The sequence below is a fragment of the Triticum dicoccoides genome, chromosome 3B (genome assembly GCF_002162155.2).
Source record: "Triticum dicoccoides isolate Atlit2015 ecotype Zavitan chromosome 3B, WEW_v2.0, whole genome shotgun sequence".
In the NCBI taxonomy this organism is placed as follows: domain Eukaryota; kingdom Viridiplantae; phylum Streptophyta; class Magnoliopsida; order Poales; family Poaceae; genus Triticum; species Triticum dicoccoides.
In genome coordinates, this window is record NC_041385.1 from 32495713 (window position 1) to 32507782 (window position 12070).

The window sequence follows — 12070 nt, forward strand, 5'->3', positions numbered from 1 at the left end:
GGTTCGGGCCTCCCCCGTCCAGATTCCGTTCGGGCCTCCTGAGTTCCAAAAAAAAAAGAAGAAAGAAGAGAGAGAATCAGCATGTCTTCGTCTGGCTATGTGGCTGTTCCTCGGTGCTCGGTAATCTTCGATGGCACAAATTATGCTGAGTTTGTGGGATTCATGCGTATCCATATGCGCGGGCTCCTCCTGTGGGGTGTTCTCTCTGGCGAGGTACCCTGTCCGTCCTGCCCTGTTGCTTCGGTGGCTCCTGTTCCACCGGTACCACCGGTACTTGCTCCGGATGCTTCTCAGGATGATCGGGATGCAGCCAAGGCCCTTGATGATGCTGCAGTTGATGCCTATGATCAGCAGGTATCCGCTTATTCTGATACCCTTTCAATCTACCGGGATGATCTGTCTGCTTACACTCAATGGTGCAATGATGATGCTCGAGCTGCTGCGGTTCTCACTGCCAGTGTCCTCCCTCAGTTTGCTTCGGAGTTCATGGCCCTTGGCACTGTTGCAGCGATGTGGTCCTATCTTTGTCAGCGCTATCAGCCCTCTGGCGATGCTTTATACCTCTCTGTGGTGCGTCAGGAGCATGCTCTTCAGCAAGGTGATTCCTCTGTTGATGAGTTCTATTCCCAGTGCTCTGCCATCTGGCGTCAGCTCGACTCTCTTCAGACAGTCGTTTGTGGAACTTGCCGTTGCTGTCAGACTACACGGTCCGATTTGGAGTTTCAGCGGGTTCACGAGTTCTTATCTCGTCTCCGCTCTGAGTTTGAGCCCAGGCGTGCTCACTTGCTTGCTCGTGGTCGTGTCCCTATCTCGGAGGTGCTTGCCGAGCTCCGTGCTGAGGAGACACGCCTTCGCTCTGCTGGGTTGCTTCTGGTTCCGTCAGTATTGGCTGCCCGGGCTCCTGTGTCGTCTGCTCGCCTCACTGCTCCGCCGCTCCTGCCTACTCCTCCAGGGGGGTGAGCCGTCCTTCTTATGCTGAGAAGGGCACGTCGCACCGTGACACCGTCTGTGGTTACTGCTCCCGGCAAGGTCACCCAGAGTCTGATTGTCGCCAAAAGAAGCGAGACCAGAGGCGCTCCTCCTCCAGCGGTCCTCCTGTGTCTTCCTCGACTCCGTTACTCACTGACCAGGACATTGTTCGCCTCAAGCGTCTCCTTGCTTCCTCAGGCTCCTCATCGACTGGCTCTGCTGCTGCTGTGACCGCATCCGCCTCCTCACCATCACATGCATCTACACAGTCAGGTACATCTTCGTGGGTTTTAGATTCTGGAGCCTCTTTTCATATGTCTTCTGATTCTTCCGTGTTGTCTTCTCTCCGACCTCTTGATTCGCCTGTCAATGTTCTTACTACCGATGGCACATCTCTTCCCGTTGCTAGTCGTGGTATTCTTTCCACTCCATCTTTTTCTGTTCCGAGTGTTTCACATGTTCCTCGCCTTACCATGAATCTTTTTTCCGCTGCCCAACTTACTGATTCTGGTTGTCGTGTAATTCTTGATACCGACTCTTGCTCCATTCAGGATCGTCGCACCAAGGTTTTGGTTGGTGCTGGCCCCGGCGCCGTGAGTAAGAGGGCCTTTGGGAGGTTGACTGGCTTTGTGTTCCTTCCGCTGCCACCACTAATGCCAGCTCTCATGCTCTTGCCGCCTCTTCGTCTGCGTCCTTCCAGCAGTGGCATCATCGCCTTGGTCACATCTGTGGCTCTCGCTTGTCTTCCTTAGTTCGTCAGGGCCTCTTAGGGTCTGTATCTAGAGATGTCTCCTTACATTGTAATGGTTGCAGACTTGGCAAACAGACTCAGTTACCTTATCCTACTAGTGAGTCTGTATCTCAGCGTCCTTTTGACTTAGTTCATTCTGATGTCTGGGGTCCTGCTCCCTTTGATTCGAAAGGTGGTCATCGCTACTATGTTTTGTTTATTGATGATTTCTCTCGCTACACTTGGCTCTACTTTATAAAATCTCATAGCGAGGTTCTCCCTATATACAAACGTTTTGCTGCCATGGTTCACACCCAGTTTGCCACGCCCATTCGTACTTTTCGTGCTGACTCCGCTGGAGAGTATATCTCTCAGCTGTTGCGTGGTTTTCTCGCGGAACAGGGTACTCTTGCCCAGTTCTCCTGTCCGGATGCTCATGCTCAGAATGGTGTTGCCGAGCGAAAGCATCGTCATTTGCTTGAGACGACTCGTGCGCTGATGATTGCTGCTTCCCTTCCACCCCATTTTTGGGCTGAGGCTGTTTTCGCATCCACCTATCTCGTCAACATTCAGCCATCGACTGCTCTGCAGGGTGGCATTCCTATGGAGTGTCTCACCGGTCGCTCTCCTGACTACTCAGCTCTTCGTATGTTTGGATGCGTCTGCTATGTTCTTCTTGCCCCCCGCGAACGCACCAAACTGACTGCTCAGTCGGTCGAGTGTGTTTTCCTTGGCTACAGTGATGAGCACATGGGCTATCGGTGTTGGGATCCAGTGGGTTGTCGCTTGCGCATCTCGCGTGATGTGACTTTTGATGAGTCTCGCTCTTACTACCCACGTTCTTCTTCCTCGAGCTTCTCTGTGGACGACCTTTCTTTCCTTCTCCTTCCTGATACACCCTGCTATGTGCCTCATGTGTCACCTCTTCCTCCGGCACCTCTCCTGCCTTCTTCTTCACCACCAACCCCGTCTTCTCCATCCTCCTCCTCCACCTCTCCCCCATCCTCTCCAGTCTGTCGTCCTCTATCACCGTTTCCTCTCCACTATACTCGCCGCCCTCGTACTGAGGATGCTTCTCCTGACATGTCTGACGCGCCTTCCACCTCTGGTGAGCCTCTGTTCACGCCTACCCCGGTTCACAACCTTCGTGCCCAGCCTCGACCTCCGCCTGATCGCTACTCTCCTGATCGGTATGGTCTCTCTGTTCTTGCTGAGCCTACCTCCTATCGGACTGCCATGACTCAGCCTGAATGGCAGCTTGCGATGGCCGAAGAGCTTGCTGCTCTTGAGCGCTCTGGCACATGGGATCTGGTTTCCCTCCCTTCTGGTGTTCGTCCCATCACCTGCAAGTGGGTCTACAAGATTAAGACCCGCTCCGATGGTTCTCTTGAGCGCTACAAAGCTCGTCTTGTGGCCCGTGGTTTTCAGCAGGAGCAGGGACGCGACTATGACGAGACATTCGCTCCTGTTGCTCACATGACCACTGTTCGCACTCTTCTTGTCGTGGCTTCTGTTCGTCAGTGGTCTATCTCTCAACTTGATGTCCAGAACGCCTTTCCCATTGGCGAGCTGCGTGAGGAGGTTTACATGCAGCCCCCGCCGGGGTACTATGCTCCTGACGGCATGGTCTGTCGGCTTCGCCGCTCCCTCTATGGTCTTAAACAAGCCCCTCGTGCTTGGTTTGAGCGCTTCGCCTCTGTGGTGACTGCAGCTGGTTTCTTGCCCAGTGATCATGATCCCGCGTTGTTTGTTCACACGTCCCCTCGTGGTCAGACTCTTCTCCTTCTTTATGTTGATGACATGATCATCACAGGTGACGACTCTGACTACATTGCCTTTGTTAAGGCCCGCCTTCACGAGCAGTTCCTTATGACTGATCTTGGTCCTCTTTGCTATTTTCTTGGGATTGAGATCTCCTCCACGTCTGATGGCTTCTACATCTCTCAAGAGAAATACATTCAAGATCCTCTTGCTCGAGCTGCTCTCAGTGATGACCGCACTGTTGTGACTCCTATGGAGCTCAACGTTCAGTTTCGTGCCTCTGATGGTGACCCTCTTCCTAATCCCACTCGCTATCGTCACCTCGTCGGTAGCCTTGTCTATCTTGCTGTTACGCGTCCTGACATCTCCTATCCAGTTCACATCCTGAGTCAGTTTGTTTCAGCCCCCACCTTTGTCCACTATAGTCACCTCCTCTGTGTTCTACGATATCTTCGTGGCACGATCTCTCAGCGCCTTTTCTTTCCTCGCTCCAGTTCTCTTGAGCTCCAGGCTTACTCTGATGCTACCTGGGCTAGTGATCCCTCTGATCGACGCTCGCTGTCTGCTTACTGTGTCTTTCTTGGTGGCTCTCTGATTGCCTGGAAGACCAAGAAACAGACTGCAGTTTCTCGCTCGAGTACAGAGGCTGAGTTACGAGCCATGGCTATGTTGACGGCTGAGGTGATCTGGTTGCGATGGTTACTTGAGGATTTTGGTGTGACGGCTACTACCTCGACTCCCTTACTGTCAGACAGTACTGGTGCTATCAGTATTGCGCGTGACCCGGTGAAGCATGAGCTCACCAAGCACATAGGTGCGGATGCCCATTTTGTACGTGCTGCTGTGCAGGATCAGACTCTCACTCTTCACTATGTGTCGTCTGAGTTACAAGTTGGCTGACTTCTTCACGAAGGAACAGACTCATGCGCAGCATACCTTTTTCCTCTCCAAACTCAGTGTTGTTGATCCACCATGAGTTTGAGGGGCGTGTTAGATGTGTATAGTCCCTTTTCGGTATATCCCCGTTGTATAAGGGGTTTTCTGCACTTTGACACACATGTATATGTAATGGCCTTTGGCCCTCAGGAAAGACAGTTGCTCATTATCCAACAACCTTCTCCACACATCCATACTTGTCATTGGAGCAACCTACTTTGACCGACTGGACGACATGTTCCATCCCAAAGCAGCGCTCGAATGAAGTTTCTACAGAGCATAAGTGGCACTTGTTGTTCAACCGTTCCGCGCAGCAATCCTTGCATATGAAATGTCCCACGGAGCATTGTGGAATAGAAAGGATTGATTGGATCCCGTGAGGATAACTTGTAACATAAATATATTTTAATTTCGAGAAACATAAAACAACATGATAGGTAAGTAATTTGTAGTTCACTGTTTGAGTTAAGCCATTATGCCACGTTCACAAGAAACAAGTCCTTGCCAAGTAGCACTACGTCCAAAGAAAGATAGCTTCCATAAAAGCTCTAATTTTATCTTGAGCTTTGTCGCAAATGAAATAAAAGCTCGCGTTGAAAGACAAGCCAACACATAGTGCATTTACCTGGAATATCGGAGGCCTGAGGGGCTCGGAGCAGATGGGGCAGTCAAGCGACTCCAGCCCCACGGTGACATTGAGCCTCTTGGCACTGCTCTCGCCCTCTCACTGCGCTTCAGGTTTTCTCTTGCTGGAGCTACTATCATCCATCGCCCAACAAAATTCCAAGGCGCCCGCAGTATCTTCCTTGGTGTGCACTGGTAGTATCACGAACCGCAACCGAGATCCAGACCTATTGATCAACACAACCTCACTGCTCTATGCTCATGTTCCACAAGATATTCCGATAGAAAACCAACAAAGCAATTAAACATTTGCAAACAGGCTAATCAACAAACAGGTTGAGGACTGGAATTTCACACATATGGGCATTCTTAATATCTGAGCACTCTAATTGTTAGTTAAGTTTAGCCTCTATAACTAGGTACACGCGATTATCTATAACAAAGCTGTAACTAGGTACTAGTACTGCATATTCACAATTTGTGACTAATAATCTGAAACTAGGTGACTAGTCCAAAACATTTGCTCATCTGAAAAAATATTCAAAACTACAATTTGTAAACTTGAACATGCACACAACACCATCCAATCCGTAGGAGCATAGCACAGATAACATGCTTAAACAAAAAGATTTTCTCATATGTACTAATTCGAACTACAATCTGTAAACATTTGCCCCCCTACAAGCATTTGTGAGAACCACCTATCAAGCTGCACTGGGCACTGTCCAATCTGCCGCAAGCATTATATTCTCATCACAACATCCAATCTACAGCAAGTATTCATCCAATACAAAGATCCATACAAGCATTTTCACAAACACTTTCCATGCAAACTCCTTTACACAATACAATCTCACAATATAATCATCACGTTTTCCATACAAACAGGGATCGGCAGAGGGAGGGAAGATGGAAGAGGGAGGGTGGGAGTGGATCTGAGGGAGGAAAGAAGAGGGAGGGTGGGGGGCAGGAGGCAGGTTACCTGCTGCTGCCGTGGTGGAAGCGAGCCGCGGCCGGAGGCTAGGCCTCGCAAGAAACCTGGACGCAGCCGCCCGAGCGTGTCGACCTAAGCGATGGAGTTGCGAAAGAGTTGGCGACGGCGACGGCGACGGCGGCGTCGGCGTCGGCGGCAAGGGTCTGGCAGCGAGCCAGCGACAGGCGAGACGGGTAGGAGCCTTATAATGGGATGTATTTATGGGCCTGGGACACTCTCTCTCTTTCTCCATCCATGACGGTTTCTCTCTCTAAATCAAAATTTCAGAGACACATGATTAGTCTCTATATTCCAAATCAAGTACAATTTGAGATATAATTAGTAAATTAATAAATTAAACCAGTACTACAGACACCCCCTATAAAAAGAAAAAGTTACGTCCAAGTCCATGGGGTCGACCGCCTTTATCCCCTCGCCCGGACCCAGCCTGTCACCATTGAACGTGGATGGAAAGTTATCAAAGCAACTGTCCTACCAAACCAATACCTTGGAGGAGAAACCGTCATCCTTAGAAGAGCCTCATATCTAAGAGTCAAATCTCCATTATCTCTCACAAGCCTCCACCGTCACAGAGAGGCTACACCGGCATGAAAGAGACGAAACTGGAAGTCCAAAATGGAAAGGGGCGCTATCGTATCAGACGACACATGAGATGGGAGACTCGGGGAAACCTTATTTGCAGACATGTGTTGCCGCCGCCACCAACAATGCCCAACCTGAGAAGACTTTATTGAGCGCTGCGCGAACTCGGCTGAAGGGGCCGTAGCGACAAACAAAACATATATAGAAGTCTCAAATCGGGTAAATCTATAGCTCCATTCGGTGGATTGAGGCCTCCCCCATCTCCGCATTGGCTTAGCCAACGAAAGAGAAGGGGGTGGCGACCTATCGGTGGAGGAGACATGGTAGCGCTATGTGCCAAGAGATCGTCTGTCCTAGGATTTGGAGAGGAACCGTCTGGGAAAGATTGATGTGTATCTATTGGATGATAACTTTATAAGGTCCCCACAGAAGAATACGTTTGAAGCGATTGCACCATTCAGTGGATTACTGGTTTAAGATCTTTATCCACCAACAGAAAAGATGCCAGATATTTAATAAAGACAACTTGATAACAAGTTTGATCAACTTTTTTTTGATAAACACAAGTTTGCTCAACTTAATTACAAAAGGGCGCCACATTTAGAGCACTGTTTAAACATAGCCATCGTTTTTGCAAAAAAAATCAAAAAATCTGCAGTCAGCATGTTTCAAATAGCACTAGTGACTCCTTAATAAGGCTTCGATAGAGGTCCTGAGAATGGTGACTCCTTAACAAGGTGACGCGCGAGCCTTTTTTTGTTTTTACCATTTTCTAAGTCAACCCATGGGACACATTCCAGCAACTCTCCCATCTCTCTTTAGCCGTCTTGATTTTGGGTAAAAACAATTGCGTAATTTCACATCTCTTTTTTGCAATTTCAGCGAACACAATTAGTTTCAAAATTCCCAATCAGGCTGTATTTGAGCTTTTTAAATTTCAGCATTGCCACAGCATACAAACTTGAAACGCTTGTGACTTTCAGCAGAACCTCACAATCTGATTACTATCCTCTATAAACTTATTTAAACGGGTTAAAAAAATTTAAGATCTTAATCCTAAAACACCAACGAAAAGTATGGCATGGCATCCAATAATAAACAACATTTGGAAATACAGTAAATTTAATCTATGCCTAGCTGTCCCTATAGGATTATGTGGACATGTTTCAGTTGTTTCAAACTTCAAACCGTAACATATGTAATGACCAACTTCTTAAAAGTGCAGACATGGTAACCTGTTGCAATTTTGCCATCATATAGTACTCCTCCGTTCCTAAATATAAGTCTTTTTAGAGGTTTCAAATGGACTACAACATACGGACGTATATAGACATATTTTAGAGTGTAGATTCACTCGTTTTGCTTCGGATGTAGTCCCTTGTTGAAATCTCTAAAAAGACTTATATTTGGGAACAGAGGGAGTAGCAGGCAGTATTACCACTATGTCTAGCTTGGTCTTTGTGCACACAAGTAAATAAAAATATTCTTATGATTCAGTTAGACAATTCATTTCTTCAGTATTGCCGATATATGCAACATTGGGAACTCATGAATGCACAAAGAAACTGAAAGAGAGGGCATCCCTGTTATCGCGCAAGATTATAAAACAGGATAACTGCAAGTTAGTGGTTCATCGATACAAATGTACTGACATAGCATAATATTTTTCTAGTACATCAATTACAGCCTCACATGCCACGACACGTGTTCCGCACAACAAAACACATAAGGAAGGTCAAAACAGCTCCGATACTTGGGTCATACAGGTTCCCGACATACATATATCCTGGAACCAGAATGGTGAAACCCACCCAGGCATATTAACGGTGTCCACACACCAACGCTAAACCTCTAGCATACACGAGCACGATCGGACCTTGAAGGTACATCATCAATCGGCCCATTAATCAAGCAGGGACACCCGTTGGAGTGCACGCTCGAATCTTGAGGGCACATCCTCATCGTCATCAGAAGAATAATCAGGAAACAGTAGCTTTTGAGAGGAAGTTGGCCCCTTTCCTTCAATACAGGATCTGCAGACTATATCGCCATCATCATCAGAACGACGGGCAAACAGGGTCAATGGAGTGGAAGTCAGGCCCTTTCCTTTAACACGGGATTTGCTGACACTTGAAGCTTGATGAATGGTGATTCTCAGCATGATAAATTTCCGATCACCAGAAATCTTTCTCTTGGGTGGAATTAAGTCGTAGTCCGTCGGTAGCCCATCAGAGAGTGTAGAGCTTTTTATTTGGCAACTTGCACTTCCACAATAACCTGTCCCAGAGCAGTCATAACTCATACTACATGCGAACTTGGGTTCCGTAGCTTTAGGTTGGACGCAGACGACTGAGATAGCATATCCAAGACGCTCTGGCTCCATGTTGAAAATGAAAAAATGGTTGTTGCTCTTGTTGCGGGGTGCCAGAACATGTATGCCCGGTTCTAAGCGGAGAGACACCGTCCCATGATATGGGAGGTCTGTACATGGAGACATGTGATAGATGGTCAGATGGTCCAGGAGCTCGGGTGTCTGCCCAGTGAAGCTGCAGTCGGACGCTGGGCAGAAGCATGGGGCATACGTGCATACCTGCTCATGCCTTTCTTTCTGATAGTATGCGTGACCCTCTCTGCATCCATACTTAGCATTGGAGCAAGGAAATGCGACTGACTGGACAACATGTTCCATCCCAAAGCAGCGGTTGAAGGAAGTTTTGATAGAGCATGTGGGGCACTTCTTGTCCAGTATCTTGTCGCGGCAAGATGAGCATATGAAATGCCCAACAGAACACTGTGGAAACGAAATGATTAATTGGGTCCCCATGAGAATAAGTTCTAACATAAATAAGAAGGGGGAAACAGAATATACTACACGACAAGAAAACAGGTTAGTGCTACACATTCCATCATTTCAACTACCATAACTATAATGTTACGTACAATGATAATTCGTCAAAGCTCTTCTCTTATCTTGATCTTTATAAGAAATGAAAAAAAAAGCTTATGTTCAAAACATGTCAATATGTACATATACATAGTGCATTTACCTGATAAATCTCAGTGCTAAAGTGCTCAAAGCAGACTGTGCAGTCAAGGGTCTCCTTCAATATTCTGACATCCATCCAGCGGTCTCCCTCTCTCGGAGCTTCGCCACTTCTGTTGTTGGAGTTGCTGCCGTCCATCGCCAACAAAACTCAAGGGTACCAGAACTAAAATTGCTTGCTGTTTGCTGCTGGCAGTACAGGCAGAAACCAAGACCACCGCTACTTTCTCCGGCCTGTTCCACAAGACCACAAGACATACTGACAAAGGTCATGGATTTGGAAGTGACACTGGTGTGGTAGGCATAATAAGCTAGAAAGGAAACTGTAATTGTTTGGGGCCAAGATAGCAAAGGAAAAGCAACAGCACAAGCACAAATTACACACTACAGGCTAATTAATCGAGTTGTTTCCGGACATCTCTTGTTTCGGGACAGTAAATAGTGAGCTGATTTGCCAGATTAGTGGGATAATAATAAGAGCATTGATGAACTAAGGATGCGTATGAGAGTAGTCTGACAGAGGAGCAGTAAAAAGAAGGTCTTTATTCCGGCTCGAAATTGGGCATTGGCATTAGCAATGCGACTCCTACGACGGAGGAAAGTTCCGAATCGGGAGGGATGCAGTGCGGCCGTACCTGAACTAGTAACTGGTGCCCTCGGGGTCTATCCGCTGCAAGACCTAGACGCCGTGGCCGGCCTCGAGGTCGCCGTCGACGACGAGGTCGCTGCTCCCTTGCCGCTGAGCTCTCGGAGAGACAGCTCGCTCGTCGATCCGATGCCGGCCGGTGGGAGCGGGAGAAACGGAGCGGAGGAGGGAGCGAGAGCGCCGGCGACGGCGGCAAGGTTTTCTTTTCCCCCTCTTTCTCTGAGAAGCGAGGGTTTGGGAGGAAGGAGGCTGTTTCACCAGTGGTCAAGCTCGGCGCAGAATAATGGGCTGGGCTGGGCTTGATATGGGCCCGGTATTTGAGTGACTTTGATGAATTCAACTTTTCTTTTATACATATGTAATGTTAGCACGTTGCAACGGAACAGAAAAAAAAGATGGTAGTTGTATTAAATTAGAAGTATATACAAAAAAAAATTCAATGCAACCTTTCATCTTTTCAAGCTAACAACCTCAGCCAGAACACACTTCCGATGACGGTGTGAGAGCGCGTTGAACGACAGAGGATATGGATTGGGGAGGAGCAGCGGCTGGAGGATGGACATTGGGAAGGAGTGGCGAGAGGGGAAAAGGGCAATCATAAATTCTTCTATGAGGAAAGGTAAACAAAGTTCGATTGCTACTATACCAACAGACCACTAGAACTCTGAAAATGCTCAATGGAGCTCGGCCTCCATGGATGCCGAATTTGAAATGACCAAAATTCAAATTTCCACGTTTCATTTTTTAAGATAATATACATATACTTAGAGAAATTATACACAAGTGTCTAAATTTTCAGGACGGAATAAGTTAAAATGAGTGCTACACACAACAAATCGAGGCTTTTCGGTAGATGCACATTCATCCTCAAAGTGCATGAGTTTGTTGTTTTGCACAGTTCGCATTTCAAGCTCTTTTGTCCTGAAATTTTACACACATACACATCAAATCCTTTTTTACCTGTACAATTTTTTTCTGATATTTTTTTTAAAATTGGAAAGTTTCAGTTTTGAATTTTACAAAAATTCCGGCCTCCATGGAGGCCCGAGCTCCAAAAAACCCCACTCCTAGAACACCTTCTATGTATTACTCCCTCCGTTCCAAAATAGTCAAAGTTCTATGATTTTTCTAAGCCAATCCTTTTAAAGTTTGATAAAAAAAATATATAGAGAAATGTGCTAAATCTACAATATCAAATATATAGATATACAATAGAAAAATATATTTCATAATGAATCTATGGAAGCAATTTTGGGGTTGTAGATGTTGATATATTCTTTTATAAACTTGATTTTTTTAATAAAGTACGGAACGAGAACAAAGAAAGCCTTGCTGAACTACGGCTTCGAGCAGGGACGTAAGCACCTCTGCTTATAAGACGGACACAGACGACCGCATTATCTTTAACAAGGAGGGGTGGAACGAGTGCCAGTGCTCACAACGTGGCACTGCTCCTGCACCATCTCGCAGATGTCCACACATAGACGTCTTCCTGCACCATCGAAAGGAACCGTCACTACCATTCAATGGCTACCGCAGTCCCTTGTGAGTCTGTCGCCTCGGGCCAGAGAGATCACCACAAGGACCAACACCGATGGCGGAGGAGACAACCGCCGACTAGCACCTCGTCGATGAGAGCTTTGTCCAGGCCCGTCGGCCCAATGGCCGACATGGCCAGAGCTGGAGCATGAAAGGTAGATCACCCACTGACGTGCACCCGCGCTTAGCACAGTGGCCGCTAGATTAGGAGCGCGCATCCACTAGATCGCACTACGCCTTCCGACC

General features: G+C 47.4%; 1 protein-coding gene and 1 pseudogene across 1 annotated transcript; both read right to left on the reverse strand.

Moving 5' to 3' along the window:
* The window catches only part of LOC119280637, a 7068-nt pseudogene extending 1903 nt beyond the window's left edge, over positions 1 to 5165 (reverse strand).
* Positions 5166 to 8225: 3060 nt separating this feature from the next.
* On the reverse strand, positions 8226 to 10498 carry LOC119280638 (E3 ubiquitin-protein ligase SINA-like 7). Its single transcript, XM_037561431.1, has 3 exons — positions 10275 to 10498; positions 9644 to 9873; positions 8226 to 9387 (listed from the first exon to the last, which is right to left on the reverse strand). Exons 2-3 carry the CDS (start codon positions 9776 to 9778, stop codon positions 8500 to 8502), a joined length of 1023 nt encoding a protein of 340 aa, XP_037417328.1. The 5' UTR covers positions 9779 to 9873; positions 10275 to 10498; the 3' UTR covers positions 8226 to 8499.
* Positions 10499 to 12070: the final 1572 nt, after the last annotated feature.

Excerpts from the sequence above, each read along its gene's own strand:
- LOC119280638 (XM_037561431.1), bottom strand. The coding sequence starts at position 9,778 with ATGGACGGCAGCAACTCCAACAACAGAAGTGGCGAAGCTCCGAGAGAG. Across the intron at positions 9,388-9,643 it reads TTAGCACTGAGATTTATCAG|TGTTCTGTTGGGCATTTCAT; the intron begins GTAAATGCACTA and ends TCGTTTCCACAG.